The following is a 23,774-nucleotide window of genomic DNA, read 5'->3' as shown; positions in this document are numbered from 1 at the left end:
CAGAAGAAGATGAAGACTCTGCAGAAGATCAGGAAGTCGCCGTGGCTGAATGGGCTCGGGGGGCAGTACCCGTGTCCTGCAAATGGGTGAAACAACCAGGGCCTGCAAAAGGGTTTGACTTTGACATAAGCAAAGCTGAGCAGATTTTCGATCTGCTGCTGAAGGAAAAACAGCTGAAGTTCCCCGAAGGCCATAAATTCCCTACGGTGCAAGAAATAAACGGGAGACCGTACTGCAAATGGCACCACTCATTCACCCACGTCACCAACGACTGCAAAGAGTTGCATCGGCAGATTCAAATGGCAATAGAGTCAGGCCGATTGATCTTCAGTCAGTTTGCCATGAAAGTGGACACACATCCGTTTCCTGGCGTCAACATGGTGGAACTCAATCACTCCGTGAGGTGCGAGCCAGGTTTCTCTTTCGATGTTAACACGGCAGGGTTTGTAAACCGCCATGGCAAGGATAAAGGAGAAAGCAGTCACTCCCGTGGCAAGGATAAGGAGGAGGCCGATCCACGCGACCGTCCCCGATATGATGACAGACGGTACCTGACCGAGGAAGAAGTGAGAAGCGTGCGGTATCAGCGACCACTCTCTGCACATCTCCTTAACAAATATGAGCATCAGTATGACCGACGTCGGCGCTACGACGTGGACGATGAGAGATATCGTCGGTCTGATACAGACAACCGGAAATACCGTCGATATGATAGAGGCGACGCAGGATATGAGCGCCGCGCTAGGGGACAGTCGAGAGAGCAGGAAGACCTGGACAGACACTGGGATTGTCCTTTCTTTAAGCACTGTTGGGACTCAGGAATGAGCCGATTGCCTACAATCGGCAACTGCCCGGAGTGTAGTCGACCAAGGAAGGGCGCAAGTGAGGTGTCAGTGTTCAAACGTCTAGGGCCTCTCCCACCTCATGACCGACGAGCTGAGTCATCTCGAGATGAAGATGTCGAGGAATCAGAAGATGAAGAAGAAGATAGATATCATCGGCCAAGGTGGTGCCCTGATGGACTCAGCCAATCCCAAAAGCGTAGAGTGCAGCGGCTACGTAACTTGGAGGAAGCCGAGGCGCAGTACCTGTACACGCTGAGGAAAGCTCGGCCCGATCTGGCCGTAAAAATTCAGCAAACGTTGGAGACGGAGGCACGGCCACAGAAGAAAGTATGGCACCCCAAACAGACAAAAGCCGATGCGGAGGCATCGGCTAGCACAAACATGGTGTTCATACTGCCATCAGAGTTTCGTACTCCAGGGTCCGAAGAGGTGCCAGTAGCACAATTTGACTTCGGTCCACGACCAGTTATCTTTGAGAAGCCACAAGAGAGGAGCTACAGGTATTTGAAAGCCCTATACCTACGAGGTTATATCAATGGGCAGCCTATCGGCAAGATGTTGGTCGACACAGGAGCGGCAGTCAATATAATGCCGTACTCCATGTTACGACGTTTGGGACGTTCCAACGAAGATCTGATCAAGACCAACGTCACACTAAGCGATTTCAACGGCCAAGCATCAGAAGCACAAGGCGTTCTGAACGTGGAGCTAACTGTGGGCCGGAAAACCATCCCTACGTTGTTCTTCATCGTCGACAGCAAGAGCACTTACGCTGTCTTGCTAGGGAGAGATTGGATCCACGCCAACTGCTGCGTTCCATCCACAATGCACCAATGCTTGATACAGTGGGATGGAGATGAAGTGGAGGTTGTTCATGCAGATGACTCGATCGAGATCTCATTAGCTGGCATGAACATTTGGGATGCAGACGACCAAGAGCCGCTCTCTGCAATCAATTTGGACGGCTGTGAGCGCATCGAAGCTTCAAAAAACAGTGTGAGGCTGGTCTTATCCACCGGCCTGGCAGAGTAACAAGATCCAAGTCATTGGACGTACGTGGCAAGGCCGATCCCTGCGATCGGCCCCAAAAAATAGAAAGCAATGATCTCACCTCAAGCATGTCACGTAGTGGTGGAATACAGTTAAGGTGTAAACCATTATTGTGCAATACAATTGCAAGGGAGGCCGATTCCAGCAATCGGCCAAAATTATCCTCTCCATACGTTTTTCCTGTGTTCAGCATCGACCTAGCAGGCGACGGGAAGCTAGGATATGGGTTTACATCGGCTGATGAGCTAGAAGAGATTGACATTGGTCCTGGGGATAAGCCACGACCAACATTTATCAGCAAAAAGTTAGATCCACATCTGAGGAGCCTGATGATAGCTCTATTGAAAGAGTACCCAGATTATTTTGCATGGGATTATACAGAGATGCCTGGGCTAGACAGGAGCATCATTGAGCATCGGCTCCCTCTCCAGAAAGGATTTCGGCCGTTCCAGCAGCGAGCACGACAGATGAAGGCCGAAATTTTAGAAGAGGTCAAGAAAGAGATCGAGAAAATGTTAAACGCGGGGTTTATCAGGCCATGCAGGTATGCTGAATGGATTTCTAATGTCGTACCTGTGGAGAAAAAGGATGGCCGATGGCGCGTCGCCATAGATTTTCGGAATCTCAATAGTGCCACTCCAAAGGATGAGTATCCAATGCCAGTAGCAAAGACGTTGATCAATGCGGCTGCTGGTCATAAGGTCTTAAGTTTCATGGATGGCAATGCCGGTTACAACCAGATTTTCATGGCTCCAGAAGATATACACAAGACCGCATTCAGAGTACCAGGATCGGTGGGCTTATTCGAATATGTAGTCATGACATTTGGACTGAAAAATGCCGGTGCAACATACCAAAGAGCCATGAATTGTATATTTCATGATCTAATCGGCAAATTGGTGGAGATTTACATTGACGACGTGGTGGTCAAGTCCGTTTCAGTGGATGGACACCTGGAGGATTTGCGACGCGTCCTGGACCGAACTAGAAAGTTCGGACTAAGAATGAATCCAAAGAAGTGTGCCTTTGGTGTATCGGCCGGTCAATTTTTGGGTTTCTTGGTTCATGAACGAGGAATTGAGATCGGCCTGAAAAGTCAGGAGGCAGTGCGAACAATGAAGCCGCCTACCACGAAGAAGGAACTCCAGTGCCTCATCGGCAAAATCAACTTCGTCAGAAGGTTCATCTCCAACCTGTCAGGACGAATTGAGCCGTTCATGGGGCTGGTGAAGATTAAACTGATGACGAGTTTCACTAGGGGCAGAACAACAGCGAGCGTTTGACGAGATCAAGGAGTATCTGACGAAGCCACCTGTGTTAGTGCCACCCCAGCAAGACAGACCATTCTACATTTACTTATCGGTAGCTGACACTTCTATTGCCTCAGTAGTGGTGCAAGTTTATGATGGCCTGGAGAAAGTTGTTTTCTATCTCAGCAGAAGGATGTTGGATGCAGAAACAAGGTACCACAAAATAGAGAAATTGTGCCTTTGCCTATTTTTTACCTGCACCAAACTTCACCACATCTTGTGGACTGCGGAGACTGTCGTCATCTGCAAATCTGATGTCATCAAACATATGCTGTCGGCTCCTGTTTTGAAAGGCCGACTCGATAAATGGATGTTTGCATTATCGGAATTTGATATCCGGTATCAGCCTGCAAAAGCGGTCAAGGGACAAGCGTTAGCCGATCTTACTGCTGAACGAATCAATACTGATATAGCTGCACTGTCTGTACGTGCATGGGCTATTTTTTTCGATGGATCGGTTTGTGATGGAGGTTGCGGCATCGGCATTTTAATCGTGTCGCCCCGGGGGGCAACATATTCCTTCTCCAGCAGGTTACCTACCCCTTGCACCAACAATGTTGCCGAGTATGAAGCCATACGCAAGGGAATGGAGTTGCTATTAGAAGCCGGGGCAGAAGCGGTGGAACTTTTTGGAGACTCCAAATTGGTGATTTCCCAGCTCACGGAGGAATACAAGTGTGAGAGCGAGTCGCTCTTCCCGTTATGGATGCAATGCCGTGAGCTGATGGCACAATTTAAGTATATAAACTTCAATTGGGTCCCAAGATCATAGAATTCCGAGGCAAACGATCTTGCACAGAGGGCGTCAGGCTACAAGGATGTATCAGATGGAGCCGATGTCCAGGTGCAGGCCTTAGAACCGGATGATTGGAGAGCCGATATCTTCAATTACTTGAAGGATTCGGCTCGGGGGCACCTAAACAGATAAGATATAAGGCCATGAAGTATGTCCTTACTGGAGATGACATGTTCTATAGGACTCTGGAAGGGTTACTTCTCAAATGTTTGGGACCAGCCGAGTCCAATCGGCTCTTGCATGAGGTACATGAAGGCGCCTGTGGAACTCACCAATCGGCTCATAAGATGAAGTGGCTGATCAGGCGATCGAGATTTTATTGGCCCACCATGCTTGAGGACTGTTTTAATTATTATAAGGGGTGTCAAGCATGTCAGAAGTTTGGAAGCATTCAGATGGTACCTGCATCAGCAATAAATCCCATCATCAAGTCTTGGCCGTTTCGAGGGTGGGGCATGGATATGATCAGCAAGATACATCCTCCTTCGAGCAAAGGCCATGTGTGGGTTTTGGCCATTACAGATTATTTTACTAAATCGGTGGAGGCCGTCCCTATGAAGGTAGTGGCATCATCAGATGTTATCAATTTCGTGAAAGAACATGTCATTCACAGATTCGGGATGCCCCAGACTATCACGATCGATGGAGGTTTGGTCTTCGTTTCTAAGGAATTTAGAAAGTTCTGCGAGGATATGGGAATAAAGCTGATCCGATCGTCTCCATACTATGCTCACACAAATGGGCAAGCTGAAGCATCCAACAAGAGTCTGATCAAGCTGATTAAGAGGAAAATCGACGAGTACCCTAGACGCTGGCACGAGGTATTGTCAGAGGCTTTGTGGGCGTATCGCATGTCATGTCATGGAGCGATAAAAACCTCGCCATAACATCTGGTCTATGGACAAGAAGCCGTGCTACCTTGGGAAATCACGGCTGGCTCAAGACGGGTTGCGTTTCAGAATGACTTAACCACGGAAGAATATGCAGCCCTGATGAGTGACAGCATTGAGGATGTAACGGAACTCAGACTATGGTCAATCGAGAAAATCAAGGAGAATAAAGCCAAGGTGGCTCGCGCATATAATAAGAAGGTGAGGCCAAAGGAGTTCCAAGTTGGTGATTTGGTATGGGAAGCTGTATTGCCATTAGGGACTAAGGATGCAGCGTATGGTAAATGGTCTCCAAATTGGCACGGGCCGTATAGAGTCGACCAAGTTTTAAAGGGTAATGCATACATGCTCGAGCAGCTGGATGGTGTGAAATTCCCAGTGGCTGTCAATGGCCAGCATCTCAAGAAATATTTCCCAAGTATGTGGGATGATGGACAGTAAAGTATGGGGGCCGATTCATGAAATCGGCCAGTAAAAAAATTTAATTTTTTTTTGGGGAAAACAGCCGATGCTCAGACATCGACTTTAGAATAAAACAGCCGATGCGAGGCCATCGACTATAGAGGAACAAACGATTGTGAGCAGGCATCAAGTTATTGTCTGAATTTTGGAAATGTTTGCTTAGACCAGTCCAATTTGGTTTTCGGGTTGACCTTATAAGCGTGTGATGGTGAAAGACCGATACGCTGCTATCGGTTCTTGGGGGCGTTGACCTACTTTGACCATTGGAAAATTTGAAATCGGACAATTGAAAGCCAAATTGGAAGAACATTTTCATTGATTTAGAAGGGGATTTTACAACGAAGAGCTAATTGCTCTCAAAAGGGATCATCTAGTGCCTAATGCACTGTTACTAGCCCTGTTCTAACCCCTAATCTATGGACCATCGCTGCCCTCGTCGTCGCCGTCATAGCTACCATCGGCACTGCTGCCGGCGGCGTCCTCGTCGCTGCTGATGAAGCCGCCGGTAGGGGCTTCATCCTCCTCGTCGTCGTCGTCGTCGTCATCCGACCCAGCGCGGAAGCGCTTGGCCGGTGGATACCCAGCGGAGGAGGAGTCCTCCTCCTCCGACTCCTCCGTCTCCTCTTCCTCCTCGTCGGAGGAGAGGTCCGCCTCCCATGGGAAGAGGTCGTCTTCGCTCGCTGGTACCAGCTCCCCGTCGACAAGGAACTAGAGGTCTTCTTCCCCGTCGGTGAGGGGTTCGTCGTCTTCCGATTCAATGGAAAAATCCCAGTCCCGCGCGTCCCAATACTCTGGGGCGCGGGCCTCGTAGATGGCCATCAGATTGACCTCCTGCTCGAGCTCGCTGGAGGAGGAGGACTGGAAGGACAGGCCGGAGGAGACGGAGGAGGAAGAGGAGTCCATGGTGGCTGAGAAGGGTTTTTTGTTTGCCGATGGCTACTGTGGAGCAGGGGATGAAGAAGCAAGCTGCCTGGACGAGTTTAAATAAAGGGATATAATGAAAAATGGTTCAATGCTATGGCAGTTTCGAGGATGTGTTGCCAAAACTGTCAGATCGTGCAGTATGGAGAAGTTGAGAAGGCAAGGCATCATAATGAAAGGGCACTAGAACGGTTCGGCTCTGCAACGCAGTTTTGCTCTGTTATGTCAAATCATGGTGAAGAAAAAACGGTGTGGTTTTGGAATTATTATTGCCAAAACCAGGGGGGCATGTGTTATCACCAGATTTTAACCGGATCAGGAGTTGGGCCGTGATGAAGATGGGCTTGAAGGATATACACGCGGAATGTCTCTGAATCGGCCTTGTACGTGAATTTGGGCTGAATTGCCCGTGTATCTGTACATTATAGTAGATTGCATCTTAGTTTAGAATTAAGAGATAGAGTTTAGCTCGTACACGGTTAGGTGTACTTCCAAAGATAGAAAGTCCACGGACTATAAATATGTACCTAGGGTTATTGAGAAAGGAGGACGATCACGTTCACAACAAACACAAACCAGGCGCATCGCCACCCCTTGTTTCGAGGGTTTCTTCCGGGTAAGCATCATGCTGCCTAGATTGCATCTTGCGATCTAGGTAGTATACGTTTATTCGTTATCTGGTATTGCTCGTACTGAAGCGTTGTTGATGGCGAGTAGTACTATTTATCTTAGGTGTTTTGGGGCTTGCATCGATGCATTTATGATCTGCTTGCTTAGCTACGCTGCCCCACGATATCTAGCTGCCCTTACACCTATCTTAGGCGTAAGGGCAGCACCTTGCTTTGTCTTTATTTGGTAGATTCGATCTGTTACGGTTGCTCCTTGTTCTTCAAGGATTAGTTTAATATCTGCATAGTTAGGCCTTGCAAACGAGTTGAATGATCCAGTGGTGCGTAGGGTGCGGTTTACTGATCCTAGAAGGGACGTTCCGGGAATCGACAGTATGTTGGTTTTTAGGCCTTTTCTAGGCTTAGTTTTCCGTTATCTTACGTATCCGTCAGGCTCAATCACGTGTAGGATGTTCCGGTTATGCGGTGAAAACCCTAAACTATCGTAGATCTAATTAGCTTAGTATTGATAAAGCAAGAAACCCATGTTATTGCATATCTAACATGAACCATGGGTTGATCGGCTTCTTGAGCCGATCTACAGGGTAACCTGAGAACCGATCGAGGCTCATTTAATGTTTACGTGTCTACCATGCAGGAAGCTAATCGAAGCGATCCAACACCTTCCTGACCAGGTATAGGTCAGGTGGCACGCCCTCACATCCGCCAGGACGTGTGCCAGAGCACTGCGGGCCGTTGATCGAGGTACCAGGGCCCACCAGCAGTCTTGGGAGCCTCCCGGCTCTTCGTGTTGCTTAACCGCTGCCCGCCGGTGGGTTTTGGCAGGCAACACGGTCATAGAGCCATGGCCGACCAAATAGTAGGTGACACGCCGTCATAGGAACCACATCAAAATTAATGGAATCCTTATACGATCCAATCTCAAAATCAACACACACCATATAGTTTACCTTCATCTCACCATTATCGCTCAACCACTGAATATCATATGGATGCGGGTGCGGTAGATACTTTAGTTTCAGCTTGGCACACAACTCCTTGCTTCATAGATTGCGACAACTCCCGCCATCTATAATGACCTTGCAAGCTTTATCATGACCAACTAGTGCCTTTGTTTGGAACAAATTGCAGCATTGAGTAGATGCACTCGGCTGCACATTAAGAGCATGCTGTGACACAGCAATAGTGCGAGCTTCAGATCGAAAAGCATCTACACCATCACTATCATAATTCGTCATCTTCTGGAGCATCCGGATCAGCATCATCTCCAGTCTCATAATCATCATTGTCATTAATGAACATCATTTTATAGTTAGGACAATCTCTCCTGAAGTGACCCTTGTCACCACATGTATGACAGTTCATACGCGGTTGCACGCAGTAGACATGCTAGAACCACTTCCACTTGCAGGAGGTTCAGACTTCTTTGTGTTGGACACATTGGAGACCGGCTTGCTAGACGAAGTAGGAAAAGGTGCGGGATGCGAGGATGGCGTCGGCGCCGTAGATGGGGGTGCCCTGGACGTGAATCGCCCAGCTCCCATAGCACGACCTTTGATTTGCGCTTCTTCAACTAACTGTGCTTCAGCTTCTCTTGCATGATGTAGCAGCTGATTCATATTATTGTAAGTGTGATGACGAACAATTCCCTTGATATTATACTTCAAATCATGGAACGAGAAGTTGCAACGTGAAGAACTGTGCAAATGGTAGCAGGATTTATGACCGGACTAAAAGTCTCTCCGAAATCAACTCCAAGGCGCCGATTGAATCCGCGCGCGACCCAGCGAGCTTTATAGCGGTCAAGAGTGCCATCATACTTGAGCTTATAGCGGAAAACCCATTTGCTGGTGATGATATTTGCGCGAGGAGGCCGAGGGACAAGGGTCCACGTAGAGTTAGCCTTGAGTGCATCAAATTCATCTTGCATGACGGCAACCCAATTCGGATCACGGAGAGCCACACAGACATATGAGGGCAGCGGTGATAGAGTTGAAGTAGAGGCTTCCATGACAAAGTCCTTGAACTTAGGGTTCGGTTGAACGATACCCCGAGATGCACGGGTGTGCATAGGATGAATCTGAGGACCAAGTGCTGCAGGTGTTGGTGCGGACGTAGGTGGCGACGGCGAAGAGGACGACGCGGTGGACGCGTCAGTCGATGCAGCAGGGGTGGCTGCCGCGAGAGAAGAACCTGCCGTCAAGTCTGCCTCGGAGGCTGCATCGGCAGAATCGCCATGTCCTGCCACTGGTGAGGCAGGCGTAGGCGTAGAGGCAGTATCCGGTGATGATTCGGCTGGTGGGGAGTGGCGTGTGAGTCGAGTCATAGGCCCCGTACATGCCGGCGCGATGATGAAGACCGGTTGGTTATCAGGCACAACAGCTGGCATGGCCGATGTCGCAGTAGTGTCCTTATAAGGAAAAACGCTCTCGTCGAAACGAACATGACGAGAGATTAGTATGCGACTAGTGGTGGCATCGTAACAACGATATCCGCGGTGATCCAATGGATAGCCGAGGAATATGGACGCGACAGAGCGAGGAGCGAGTTTATGAACGGTCGTGGCAGAAGTGTTGGGGTAACACAAGCAGCCAAAAACGTGGAGGTGCTGGTACTCAGGTGGCCGCTGAAACAGGAGCTCATGTGGAGTCGAGTAACGCGAGGGCGACATGGACGTAGATTAAGGAGATACAACTCTAAAGAACCAAAGACATTCAACCAAGCAATCAAAAGAGAAATAAACTACACAAACATGACATAGATCATAGGATTATAACTTATAGCATCAAACACCACATAGGATGGTACAAAGGTGTGTGGGAGGATGAACCAATGTATACAACGGGGAGTTGGTGATGGAGATGGCCGTGAAGACGGTGCAGGGGGCAGCAAGAGGTGCAGGGCGGCGGCAGCGCCGGCAGCGGCGCGGGGAGCTCCTTCCCTGCCGTCGGCATCATGGGGGAGCGCCGCCCCTAGCCCCCTTCCTTCATGGCTTCTTGGGAGCCCTCCCCCATGGAGATGGGATCCATGGGGGAAGCAAAAAACGTGGCTTTTGGCGGCTGTAATTCGTGGGTGGAGTTGTCCTCTACGAGTTAGGTTTCCTCCCTTTATATAGCTTCTCGGATTTCTGTCACCCCTTTAGGGTTGCAGTAAATCGGGCTTTTTTCAGCAGTCCAGACACGGAATCAGTTAAATTTTATCTCTAGAACGTTCCTCGTGAAATTTCCAACAACTTTGTAGTTGAGGAGTTTTCCGTTTGACGCCGTCTTCGATCCGTACCATGACCATCTTCAAAAACAATTCTCGGACAGATTTCTGGGAAGTCCCAATTTGACTCCCAAGGTTTTCTCTTGTATTCTTGGTAATTTCTACACATCAAGTGTAAAACAAGAATATTGTGAAATTCTGCAACTATTAGTAGGTTAGTCTAAATAAATCATAAATTTATATAAAAACAAGTGTCAGAAGCATAGTATTAGCATAAAGACATCAAAAATTATAGATACGTTACGGACGTATCAAAATCAGATGCCAAACGTGGTCGAGCGTATTCGTTTCCATTGCCTCACGAACATGAAAATAGTCGTTTTTACCGCGCATCTTGCGCTTGGGGTGCTCCTAGCGGGCCGACACATAAATATTTGTACCTATTTTTTCTTTTTTATTTAACTATAGATAGAAACATTACACAAACTACTTACGTACTTTAGAGCATGGTTTTAAAATTGCAAAATAAGAAGACCTAGCCAGTGTTGGATTTGCAGGTTTCGTTCTTTTAGTGCCAACAAAGAACACTCTCAGACACCCAGTCGCCCAAACTAGACAATCCAGCTGGGTTTTGTGTGCCTATGTTCCTAGATGTGTATGAAGAACATCCAGAAACCTATACTAGTGGCTTCAATTGGCCGGTGACTACTTCGTTCAAAGATAGAACACTTGAACAACACTAGCTGTCATCGTCCTCGCTGGAGTCCTCACCGGACTCATTCGTGTGGTAGTGCCTGCAACAGGATATCTTGTCGAACACCTTGATGATCATCTCGACGTCGCCTTCGTAGAGAAAGGTGAGGTTGTCAAGCAAGACCTCGACAGGCCACCGGCAAAAGCCGCATCTGGCCTCTCGCAGTTTCTACTCGGCCGGCTCGGCGCCGTCGACGAAATCGGTGAACTTGTCTGGCAACCGCTTGATGCCGAGTTGGTCCTCTTCGATGCGGAGGATAAACTCGAAGCACCTCGCCTCCTTCGAAGACGACGACAGCGTAGGTGACGGCGAGCTACGGGGCGATGATGCTCCAACACGGCGGCCCTAGCCGCGGCAACCGCTCCCGCGGCATCAACCGCCTCGTCGGCCACCCGGACCAGCCATGGATTCCCTCATGGGCTTGTGAGGAGTGGCGCTACGGTGGAGGTTGTGCGGCGGCTCGGGTTTATCTGTAGGAGATGAGATGTGGCAGCCGAGTGCGCGCCCCTCTTTATATTCGCGGGAGGTAGCCAAGGGGCATGACACGCGTGGTATCGCCATTAACTTCCTTGGCAGAGGTGGGCGGCGGCCACTCGGCAGGAGAGGTACCACCATTAACATGGCGCAAACTGCGGACGCGACGCCTCGTCACCAGTACTGGCGCCGCAGAGAACATGCATCGAGCCATGGTCACTGCTAGGTAAGCCCAACGAAACGTCCGCCCAGATGCGAGTGGTCACACGGCATGACCGTGCAGCGTCCGCAGAGATGCATCCGAGACACATATTGGGGTTGCGTTTGCGTCTCCGTTGATAGCCCGATCACTATGCGATGAGCCGCTGGGCATGGGTGCTAGGGTGGACATACGGGCCGATCTTTTTGCTCGGCCCGAGCTTTTCCTGGCTCGCTCCAAGTTGGGATCGGCCCGCAGAAGTGACAGACCGAGATGAGCCCATTTGTCTGAACCGTCGCGGGCTTTTGGCTCGGCAGGCTCGGCTTGGGCCAGCCCGAAAGCTCGTCATTTGTTTGAACGAATTGAGAGAAAGGGGCTTTCAGGCCCATGACGAGTTCCTGGGACTGGGAGCGACTAGAGGTAACGCTTCAATCCTCCTCGTTCGATCTATCTCTGGTCGTTCTTCTCTGTAGCGGCAACGGGAGGTTGAGCGGCAGCGGCACGTACCGTACGGGTGGAGGCGGCAGCCACGGTGGTCAGCAGAGTTAGGCCAAGGCGGTGCTCGCAGCTGCAGCCGTGATACTCATGAGACGATGGCGGCTGGCGGTGGCAGTGTCCATGGCAGGTGAGGTGCTCGCTTCATCTTTCTTTCCCGGCGAGCGGCGGCACGCAGCCCCAATTGATGTGAAGCAGCAGTTGTGGGTGGTGCACACGAGCTCGCCATGGTTTCTGGGCCTAATCATGCCTTTCATGTGCTGTAGACGTGAGCTTTAGGAAAAAGATAAGGTGGGTCCCGATGTCAGTGACTGTTGCCATCAGACTCGCGAGCCAGCTCGAGCCGAGCCCCTTTTTTCAACTAGCTAAACGAGCCAGCCCGAGCCGAGCTGAAATTGAGCGAGGCTCGGCCCGAGCCTGGACCGAGCCAGCTCGTGTCCAGCCTTAATGGGTGCAGCTCCCGGCTCGGCCCGAGCCTGGACCGAGCCAGCTCGTGTCCAGCCTTAATGAGTGCAGCCCCATTTTTAACCGCAACGGTCGCTCCGCATCCGTTCATGTCGCTCCAGATTTAAGCAAAGTCTTCTTGTACGGTTGTTTACTCACTGAAATTGTCAGGAAGTTATTATCCTATTTTTTAAAAAGTTACCGGATTAATTAGATAAGAAAATAGTTAAAATATAAGAGAATGATGTTTTGAAATATGGAAGTATATGCTTTATTTTATTTTAAAATGCATCTTATACATATTCTGAAATTTTAGAAAAATTAAAACAAAAAATTCACTCATACAGCTTCAAGTACTACGCGCTTACAAAGTCGTATCACGACAAATTAACTTGGCATGTGAGGTGTGTAAAAAGACAAAATTTAACAAATTTTATCTTTTTTACATAGACCACAAAAATTATTGGTTTTTTTGTGTAACTTACCAACACACATATTATGGAAATGTAATTGTAGAATTGTTTATCAAAAAATTTGACACTTGTAAATATGATATTTTGGTAGAGGGATCATATACACTCGTTGATATACACTCGGTGGGAGCAGAATTGAACTTCTGATGTTAATAACTGGTGTCAAATGGTTTGGAAGGAGACGGTTCTGTTCGGCGGGTTGTAGAACTGGACGGTGCGGCCATTCAACGGCTGGGGCGGCCGGTTGTCCTTGTGCGGCAGCGGCGCCGTGAGCAGCTGCAGCTGCTCGGCGCTAATCTCCCTGACCTTGCCGAGGATGTTCCAGATCACGTTCTCCGTGCACGGCGGCGTGGTGAGCGACCCCATGTACCGGAAGTAGCTTCCCGTGCGCTTCTGCAGCGATTTTAGCTCCACCACCCCCGCCGCCACACGGTGCACCGTCTTGAGCTCCCGCAGCTTGTCCTCCAGCTGGTCATAGAACGCGTCGTGGTCCCCGATCTTGTAGAGGATGCCGATGACGGCGAGGTGGCCGTCCTCGCTGGCGTGCACCAGGTGGAGCTCCAGGGGGAAGCGTTGGCCGTCAATGGTGTGCTCTGATGGCGAGTGCCAGTGGATCATCTTGAGCCCGAAAGCCTTCATGGTCCCGTCGGGGTTGCAGACGAGGATTGTGCCCGGCGCGACAGAGTGGCCCTCAAGGTCGTCGAAGGTCATGGAGATGTCCTTGCCGTTGTTGGTGAGGGTGGCGTCGGTCGGGGCATAGACGCGGGTAAGGTTGTCGAGGCTCGGGTTGGGGACTGCGTTGGCGGTGACAATGTCGATGGGGGACTGTGCCTTGCCCTCGCCGCACGCCTTGTAGTCAGGGCTCAGCTTGCCCCAGTTCTCCGGGCCGTCCAAGCTCATCGTGTTGTAGCTGAAGCTCGGGCCACCCACATCGCTGTCTGCAACATTGCATTTTCACTCATCTGTTCGTATCAAATTAATACAATCCACGAGGTGGAGAGATACATAGGTATTTATTTACTTACGTGAGAGGGCAACATCGAGACAAGAGGCGACGACGACAACCAAGATCATCGCCCCACAGCAGGACGGCCACGAGAACGCCATTCGGTTCATTAGATCGATGCCGAAAGTGGGCTGTGTTTTGAAGTGTGTCGAAAAAAATTGATACGTTGGTGGGGAGGAAATAGAGGTAGCAAAGCATGCGTGAGTGGAAGAGCCCGTCGTGGCTAAATCAGTTTGTGGTCAAGCGCAAAAAGATTGCTTCTTACTCCTATATTTGGATGGATGTTGTGCCTCCCAAAACGGACCAAGAAGTCGAACTTGTCTATTTTCAAAATACTCCCTCCGACCTTTGGTGTGAAGGCCCTTTCTCGAGACCGGCTCCTCGCGTCGCTCCCCAGGCGGTGTTGGGAGCCAAACCCTAGCCGCGCCGCCAGCAGCCGGCCTGCGCCGCCCCCTGCCGCCGGCCTGCGCCGCGGTGGCGGCGGGCCTCATCTCCAAAGGGTGTGAGGGGGGCCGAGCTCATTTCCGTCGAGGTGGCCAGCCCATGTGGGGCGTCGCCGGAGGGGAGGGAGGAAGCCAGGGCGGCGGCCTTGGAGTCTCATCTGCCGTGGCGGCGGGAGGGTGCGGCTGGGCGCTGCGGGCTGTGGTGGCGCGGTCGTGGCGTAACAGCAGGCGGCGGCCGGCGATGCAGGCCATCCCGGGCCCGATCTGGGCCACGGTGGGCTGGAGGTGGTGCGGCGGAGGGTTATGCGGCGCAGTCTGCTGGTGTCGGCGGGGTTGCTCCGGCCAGACGTCGGGGGTGGCCAGGCGGGCGTTGCTGCTTGGTGTCTCCAGGCGGGTGTGCGCGGGAGGCCAGGGCGGGCGCTGTGTGGCGAGGAGGCGGGCACATGGACGCCATTGCAGTGGCTCGGGGGTTGTGGGGTGGCGGATCAGGGGCCTACGCGCCCGGATCTGATGGGGAGGCGGGCCGTGGAGGCCGCTCGGCGGATGCGGCAGCGCTCGCGCTGTGTGGATGGTCGGGCGGCGGCTCGCGCGGTCCCTGGCCGACGTGCGGTGCAGGGATGGTCCGGGGAGCACTGTGTTGGTCCTGCCTATTGGTTGGGCGGCGTGGAGCTTCGGCGGTGTTGGGCAGCGGGGCGGCTGTCCTAGGATCTTGGCGATGGCTCATGTGCGGCGGTGGCGCTGTCGCCACACAGGAGGTGTGTGTCAGTGGAGTGCGGGTTGGCGAAGCTTTGTCTTCCTGTCCGGTTATGTGGGGATGTGTAGGCTCGATTGCTCCGGGCGAAAGCCTGACCGCCTGGCGTCCGTGGATGTCGCCGTACTTCTTGGGGGCGGTCGTGGAGCTCTCCGACCTTCGCTACCCTCGGTTTCACGTCTTCGGGTGAAAGCCTAGATCTCACTGTGCGGGATCGGATGGCGGCATCGTTCTATCGTCGCTTCCCCTCTTGAGGGCATCGTCTTGAACTCGGTGATCCCCTTCGCGCACTCTGGCGGGCTGGCCGCACACAGTATCACTAGTAGAAAAAAGGTCTTTAGTCCTGGTTCATAATGGGTTTTAGTCCCGATTGTGCAAACGGGACTAAAGGGTCGAGACTAAAGCCCCCCCCCCCCCTTTAGTCCCGGTTGCTTACGAACCGGGACTAAAGGTCCATCCACGTGGGTTCCATGCGTCGGGGCGAAAAATGTCTCCAGGTGAATTTTTCTAACTTTTTCCAAAAAAAATTCACTCTATTTTTTCTATTTTTTCAGAATTTCTATTATTTCAGTTATTTGCATAGTTTAGTCTCTATCTCTAACTACACTTATATCTAGTCAAATTACTTACTCATGGTCAAACTTCCCGCTCGCTCACCCATCCTCCCACTACTCTAGCACTAGCACACTTAACTTCCGAGTTTCATCCCGTCCCGCATCCAAGTGCTTCGCGCGCATGTATGTGATACTAGTATCATATCAATCCTATTAACATGTTGGTTGTTGTCTAGTGATCCAAATTCATATACAAAAGGGAGGCTAACTTCTAACGAGCGGTATGGTACGGATCGTTGGCACCGCCAATATATACATCTTGTAAGCCGCTGGCTAGGGTTTATCAGATTATAAGATAACCCACGGCGTTTGTAAACACTCCCCGATATAGTGAAGTTTTGCTAGCTGACGCCCGTGGTTTTTTCTCCTTCTATGTTGGAAGGAGTTTTCCACGTTAAATCTCGTGTCTCCGCTGCGTTTTTCTTTATCGTTCTTCGTTAGTTGCTTGTCGCATTTATAACAAGTGGTATCAGAGCCCGTGTTTCAATCTAGGGTTTTGCGATATGTCTTCCTTGAAGTTCGATCTACCGCAGCTGGATTACACCACGAGATTTTCTCTGTGGCAAGTGAAGATGAGGGCGATCCTCACCCAATCTTCTGATCTGGATGAAGCTCTTGATGGATTTGGCAAGAAAGATGCCAAGACCTGGACCGATGATGAAAAGAGGAAAGATCGTAAGGCTTTTTCTTTAATTCAGCTTCATCTATCCAACAATATCTTGCAGGAAGTGCTGGCTGAGAAATCTGCAGCGGCGCTGTGGTTGAAACTGGAATCGATCTGCATGTCTAAAGATCTAACCAGTAAAATGCACGCGAAGATGAAGTTGTTCTCGCACAAGCTGCAAGAAGGTGCGTCAATGATGAATCACCTATCGATCTTTAGAGAGATCGTTTCTGATTTGCTTTCCATGGAGGTAAATTATGATGATGAGGATCTCGCTCTTATACTGTTAGTCTCGTTGCCTAATTCTTTTGCGAATTTTTGAGACACCTTGTTATACAGTCATGATGAACTAACTCTTGCCGAAGTTTATGAGGCCCTCCAGCAGAGGGAAAAGATGAAATCTAAGGTGCAGGCAGAGGGTTCGTCATCTAAGGCAGAAGCACTTCAGGTCCGAGGCAGGACTGAGAATAGAAACAACAACTACAACAGAGATAAGAGCAAGACCGACAGAGGTCTCTCAAAGTCCAAGGGACGAGATGGTAAGTACTGCAAGTATTGTAAGAAAACTAGCCACAATATTGATGATTGATGGAAGTTGCAGAACAAAGAGAAGTGAAACGGTACTTACCAACCGAAAAACAAATCTGAGGGTGATGGTAAGGCTGTTGTTGTTTCCAGTGATAATTCTGATGGTGATTGCCTAGTTGTGTTTACTGGTTGTGTTTCTAGTAACGATGAGTGGATCCTTGATTCTGCATGTTCCTTTCATATTTGCTGTAACAAAGACTGGTTCAGTTCTTATGAGTTTGTGCAGAGTGGAGATGTTGTGCGTATGGGAGATAACAACCCACGTGAGATCGTGGGCATTGGCTCCGTTCAGATCAAGATGCATGATGGCATGACACGCACTCTGATAGATATGAGACAGATACCTGGCATGGCCAGAAATCTGATCTCTCTCAGTATCCTTGATGTTGACGGGTACAAACACTTTGGTTCTCGCGGAGTTCTGAAGGTATCAAAAGGTTCTCTCGTTCACATGATTGGTGATATGAATTCTGCAAAATTATATGTTCTTAGAGGTATCACTTTGTTTGGTATTGTTGTTGCTGTTATTCCTGATGAACCTGGTAAAACTAATCTGTGGCATATGCGTCTTGGACATATGAGTGAACATGGCATGGCAGAATTGCACAGGAGAGACCTGCTAGATGGCTGCAATTGGAGTAAGTTCGAGTTCTATGAGCACTGCATTTTTGGTAAGCATAAAAGAGTTAAATTCAATGCTTTCGTTCATACCACTAAAAGGATTCTAGATTATGTGCATGCTGATGTGTGGGGACCTTCCCGCAAGAGTTCTCTTGGTGGTGCAAATTACATGCTTACTATCATAGATGATTACTCCAGAAAAGTGTGGTCTTTCTTTCTGAAACATAAATCTGATGTGTTTGATACTTTTAGAAAGTGGAAAGTTATGGTAGAGAAGCAAACAGAAAAGAAAGTTAAATTACTTCGTACTGACAATGGCATGGAGTTTTTTTCTACTGTTTTCAATGATTATTGCACCGACGAAGGCATTGTCAGGCACCACACCATCACATATACTCCTCAGCAGAATGGTGTGGCGGAGAGGATGAATAGAACCATCATCTCCAAGGCTCATTGCATGCTGTCTTGATAAAAAGGTCACCTTGCATTCCACTTGATAAGAAAACTCCTATTGAGGTATGGTCTGGTTCACCTGCTGATTATTCACAGTTGAGAGTTTTTCGTTGCACTGCTTATGCTCATATTGATAATGGAAAGCTAGAGCCTAGGGCTGTTAAGTGTGTGTTTCTTGATTATGGTTTAGGAGTTAAGGCATACAAATTATGGAATCCTGGAACTAAGAAAATTTTGCATAGCAGGAATGTAGTCTTTAATGAGGCTGTCATGTTTTATAAGAGTTTATTGATGCGCGTAGATGTACACTCCGTTGGGAACCCCAAGAGGAAGGTATGATGCGCACAGCGGCAAGTTTTCCCTCAGTAAGAAACCAAGGTTATCAAACCAGTAGGAGCCAAGAAGCACGTGAAGGTTGTTGGTGGAGGAATGTAGTGCGGCGCGACACCAGTGAAACCGGCGCCAACGTGGAACCTGCACAACACAATCAAAGTACTTTGCCCCAACGTAACAGTGAGGTTGTCAATCTCACCGGCTTGCTGAAAACAAAGGATTAAGCGTATCGAGTGGAAGATGGTGTTTGTTTGCAAAGAATAGTAAAAGCAGTAGAATGTATTCAGATGTAAAGAATGGACCGGGGTCCACAGTTCACTAGTGGTGTCTCTCCAATAATATAACTAGCATGCTGGGTGAACAAATTACAGGCGAGCAATTGACAAATAAAGATTCAATACATATCAACGATGATTACTATGTGATTTAATCAGGGCATTACGACAAAGTACATAGACCGCTATACAGCATGCATCTATGCCTAAATAATCCACCTTCAGGTTATCATCCGAACCCCTTACAGTATTAAGTTGCGAACAACAGATAATTGCATTAAGTATGGTGCGTAATGTAATCAACACAAATATCCTTAGACAAAGCATCAATGTTTTATCCCTAGTACCAACAGCACATCCACAACCTTAGAACCTACTGTCACGATCCCAGATTCAATGGAGGCATGAACCCACTATCGAGCACAATTACTCCCTCTTGGAGTTACAAGTATCAACTTGGCCAGAGCCTCTACTAGCAGCGGAGAGCATGCAAGAACATAAACAACACATATATGATAGATTGATAATCAACTTAACATAGTATTCTCTATTCATCGGATCTCACCAAACACAACATGTAGCATTACAAATAGATGATCTTGATCATGTTAGGCAGCTCACAAGATCTATAACAATGAAAGCACAAGCGGAGAAGACAACCATCTAGCTACTGCTATGGACCCATAGTCCAAGGATGAACTACTCACGCATCAATCCGGAGGCGGGCATGATGATGTAGAGCCCCTCCGGCGATGATTCCCCTCTCCGGCAGGGTGCCGGAGGCGATCTCCTGAATCCCCCGAGATGGGATTGGCGGCGGCGGCCTCTCAGTAATGTTTTCCGTATCGTGGCTCTCGGTACAGGGGGTTTCGCGACGGAGGCTTTAAGTAGGCGGAAGGGTAGGTCAAAGGGCGTCACGAGGCGCCGACACAACAGGGTCGCGCGGCCAGGGCCTGGGCCGTGCCACCCTGGTGTCTGGCCGCCTCGTGGCCCCACTTCGTTTCCTCTTCGGACTTCTGGAAGCTTCGTGCAAAAATAGGCCCCTGGGCGTTGATTTCGTCCAATTCCGAGAATATTTTCTTACTAGGATTTCTGAAACCAAAAACAGCAGAAAAACAGCAACTGGCACTTCGGCATCTTGTTAATAGGTTAGTGCCGGAAAATGTAAAATAATGTTGTAAAGTATGTGTAAAACACTCAAGTATTGTAATAAAAGTAGCATGGAACATAAGAAATTATAGATACGTTTGCGACGTATCATTTATCTACATATGTTACTGATGTTGTTGATTTTTCTAATAATTCTGATGATGAACAACAGAGGATTAGCGTGCAGGTGGAGCACGTGAAGGAGAAAGAAAATGATGTTGCTGAAAATGATAACACTGTTGTTCAGCACTCACCACCTGTTTTGCTGTTGATAGACCGAGGCGTAACAAAGGTCCACGTCCTCGTTTAATTGCAGAATGTAATCTTGTTCATCATGCTTTGAGTTGTGCTGAACAGGTGGAGCATGATACTGAACCTGTTACATATACTGAGGCTGTTGCATTCGTTGACCGCGTGAAGTGGATTTCTGCTATGCAAGAGGAGATGCAATCGCTTGACAAGAATGGCACATGGGATGTTGTGCCCTTGCCTAAACAAAAGAAGGTTGTCTGTTGTAAGTGGATATTTAAAAGAAAGGAATGTTTATCTCCTAATGAGCCTCCGAGGTTTAAGGCAAGGTTAGTAGCAAAAGATTTCTGCCAAATTCCAGGTATTGATTATAATGATGTATTCTCTCCGGTTGTGATGCATAGTTCCATTCGTGCATTCTTTGGTATTGTGGCTATGCATGATCTTGAGCTTGAGAAGCTAGATGTAAAGACTGCTTTTCTGCATGGTGAGCTTGAGGAGGAGATATACATGGACCAACCTGAAGGTTTTGTTGTGCCTGGTAAGAAAGATCTTGTTTGCAAGTTGAAGAGGTCCCTTTATGGTCTGAAATAGTCTCCTAGACAGTGGTATAAAAGTTTTGATTCATTTATGATTGCACATAAGTTTAAGAGATCTCAGTATGATAGCTGTGTTTATATCAAGTTTGTTAATGCATCACCAATATACTTGCTGTTATATGTTGATGATATGTTGATTGCTGCCAAGAGCAAGAAAGAGATCACTACTTTAAAGTCACAATTAAGTAGTGAGTTTGAAATGAAGGATCTTGGTGCTGCTAAGAAAATACTAGGTATGGAAATTACAAGAGACAGAAAATCTAGTGTGTTATTTCTTAGTCAGCAAAATTATGTTCAAAAAGTTCTTCATCGTTTCAATATGCATGATGCAAAGTCTGTTAGTACACCTATTGCTCCTCACTTTAAATTGTCAGCATTGCAATGCCCTAGTACTGATGGAGATATTGAGTACATGTCACGAGTTCCATATTCTAGTGCTGTTGGTTCCTTGATGTATGCCATGGTTTGCTCTCGCCCTGATTTGTCATATGCTATGAGTTTGGTCAGTCGATACATGGCTAATCCTGGTAAAGAACATTGGAAAGCTGTTCAGTGGATTTTCAGGTACCTTCGTGGCACATCCAAAACTTGCTTGAAGTTTGACAAGACCGGTGAGGGACTCGTAGGCTATGTGGATTCAGATTTTGCTATCGATTTAGATAAGAGAAAATCCCTCACAGGTTATGTGTTCACTGTTGGTGGATGTGCTGTGATTTGGAAGGCAACGTTACAACCTGTTGTTGCCCAATCTATGACCGAAGCAGAATATATAGCAATTAATGAAGCTTGCAAAGAGTCTGTTTGGTTGAAAGGTTTGTATGCTGAGCTTTGTGGAGATGATTCTTGCATTAACTTGTTTTCTGACAGTCAAAGTGCAATATACCTTACTAAAGATCAAATGTTCCATGAGAGAACAAAGCACATTGATATCAAGTATCATTATGTTCGCGACATTGTTGCTCAAGGTAAACTGAAGGTATGCAAGATAAGTACTCATGATAATCATGCCAGTTCCTGTTTCCAAGTTTGAGCTTTGCTCGAGCTTGGTTGGTATAACTGTTTAGCCCAAGTGGTTGTTGGCGCCAGCAAGTGTTTTTCTTTGTTGTTCAGGAGATTGTTGAAGTTCATGCTACAGGATGGAATTTGTCTCAAGGTGGAGTTTGTTGTATTGTGATCCAAATTCATATACTGAAGGGAGGCTAACTTCTGACGAGCAGAGCGAGGCCCGTCGCCGGAGGCTTGGGCCGAAGCGTATATATACATTTTATAAGCCGCTGGCTAGGGTTTATCGGATTATAAGATAACCCACGACGTTTGTAAACACTCCCCGATATAGTGAAGTTTTCCTGGCTGGCGCCCGTGGTTTTTTCTCCTTCTGTGTTGGAAGGAGTTTTCCACGTTAAATCTCGTGTCTCCGCTACGTTTTCCTTTATCGTTCTTCGTTATTTGCTTGTCGCATTTATAACATTGGTCGATGTCACATTTCTTTATTGTTTGAATTTCAAATACTTCATTTAATAAACAAAAGTAATGACGTAATAATAATCTTGAATAAATAAATAAACATTAACTTTTTAATTTGTATTATTTTTAATTTTTGAATTTTTTTACCAAACCTAAAACCTAAAATTTTGAAAATCTAAAAATTGGGTAAAAGTAATGGTAATCTTTATGCAGGATGCAATTATTAATTTTAGACTTTTAAAAAAAAATTGTAATTTATAGCAAAAACGAAAATCTTCCTACTTTCGTATTTTCATTTGGAATTTTTAGAATCTAAAATTCGGATGTAACTTTTTCCCACGATGATTTTGATATATTATACATTTTTTCCGACGGCGTATGCAAAAGTTAATGCGGTTTTACCACTTTACAAACCTTTTTTGCAAAAAAAGTGAAAATTCAAATTTCTTAATTTCGCCTAATAGTAGGTTGCATAACATACAAGAATGTGAAACCATTTTATTTTTGAATTTTCTATCATTTTATTTTGTATTTTACAAAGAAAAAAAGGCGATCCACAGGGGGTGGTGAAGGGTGCGTGAGGAGTAAAAAAACCCGGAAATGCCTTTAATCCCGGCTGGGGACATGAACCGAGACTAAAGGGTAACCTTTAGTCCCGGTTGGGGACACGAACCGAGACTAAAGAGGCATGCGCCGGCCGCAGCCTGGCATAGACCTTTAGTCCCAGTTGGTGTTACCAACCGGAACTAAAGGCCTACCCTTTCGTCTGGGCTGGAGCATAGTCCCGGTTCCCCACCAGAACCGGGACTAAAGACCCTATTAGTCTCGGGTCAAAGTGTTTTAGAGCAACTAGATTGGTTCTTCACCACCCCTAACTGGACATTATCTTTCCCTAACACTCAAGTTCATCCGCTGTCAAGGCCTATATCAGATCATATTCCATGTGTTGTCAAGATTGGTTCTAAAGTTCCAAAAGCAGCAATTTTCAGATTCGAAAATTATTGGGTACGCAGACCAGGTTTTTTTGAAGTGGTAGCTAATATTTGGTCGTTGGACTGTCATGGTAGCAGTGCTAAGGTGATATCTCATAAATTTAAATTGTTAAGGAAGGCTTTGAAGGTTTGGAAGGGCAACATTTCCAATATGGACGTCATTATAGCAAATTGTAACTCTGTTATCTTTATGATGGATGAATTGGAGGAGCAGAGGCCTCTTCATATTTCAGAATGGAACTTTAGAAATATAATAAAAAACAAGCTCAATCATGTCGTTATGTGCAAGCAAGATCTATGGAAGAATAGATGCACTATCAGATGGGCCAAACTAGGCGATGAGAACACATCTTTTTTTCATTCTATGGCCACTGTCAGATATCGTCAGAACAATATTGCTCGTTTTACTTTGCAAGATGGGTCTGAAGTAACAGACCATGCGGAGAAAGCTGCTATGTTATGGACCTCTTTCAAGGACAGATTGGGACAAACTTTGCAAACTAATATACCGCAAGAGCTTCTAAATTTGGTACAGCCTGTACCAAATCTTGAGAAACTTTCAGAACCTTTTACTGAACATGAGATTGACAGTGTTATCGCCAGTTTGCCCTCCGACAAAGCTCC

General features: G+C 47.7%; 1 protein-coding gene across 1 annotated transcript; it reads right to left on the bottom strand.

Annotated features, from left to right (window-relative positions):
* Positions 1–13,111: 13,111 nt before the first annotated feature.
* LOC124648074 (alpha carbonic anhydrase 7-like) lies at positions 13,112–14,056 on the bottom strand. The gene is made up of 2 exons (XM_047187897.1): positions 13,975–14,056; positions 13,112–13,887 (listed from the first exon to the last, which is right to left on the bottom strand). The coding sequence occupies exons 1-2, from the start codon at positions 14,054–14,056 to the stop codon at positions 13,112–13,114; spliced, it is 858 nt and encodes a 285-aa protein (XP_047043853.1).
* Positions 14,057–23,774: the final 9,718 nt, after the last annotated feature.

The sequence above is a fragment of the Lolium rigidum genome, chromosome 4, assembly GCF_022539505.1.
Source record: "Lolium rigidum isolate FL_2022 chromosome 4, APGP_CSIRO_Lrig_0.1, whole genome shotgun sequence".
Classification (NCBI taxonomy): domain Eukaryota; kingdom Viridiplantae; phylum Streptophyta; class Magnoliopsida; order Poales; family Poaceae; genus Lolium; species Lolium rigidum.
This window is presented reverse-complemented; position numbering and strand designations above follow the sequence as displayed.

Coding starts and splice junctions, on each gene's coding strand:
- LOC124648074 (XM_047187897.1), bottom strand. CDS start 14,056: ATGGCGTTCTCGTGGCCGTCCTGCTGTGGGGCGATGATCTTGGTTGTC. Junction 13,888..13,974: donor TCTCGATGTTGCCCTCTCAC/GTAAGTAAATAA, acceptor GCAATGTTGCAG/ACAGCGATGTGGGTGGCCCG.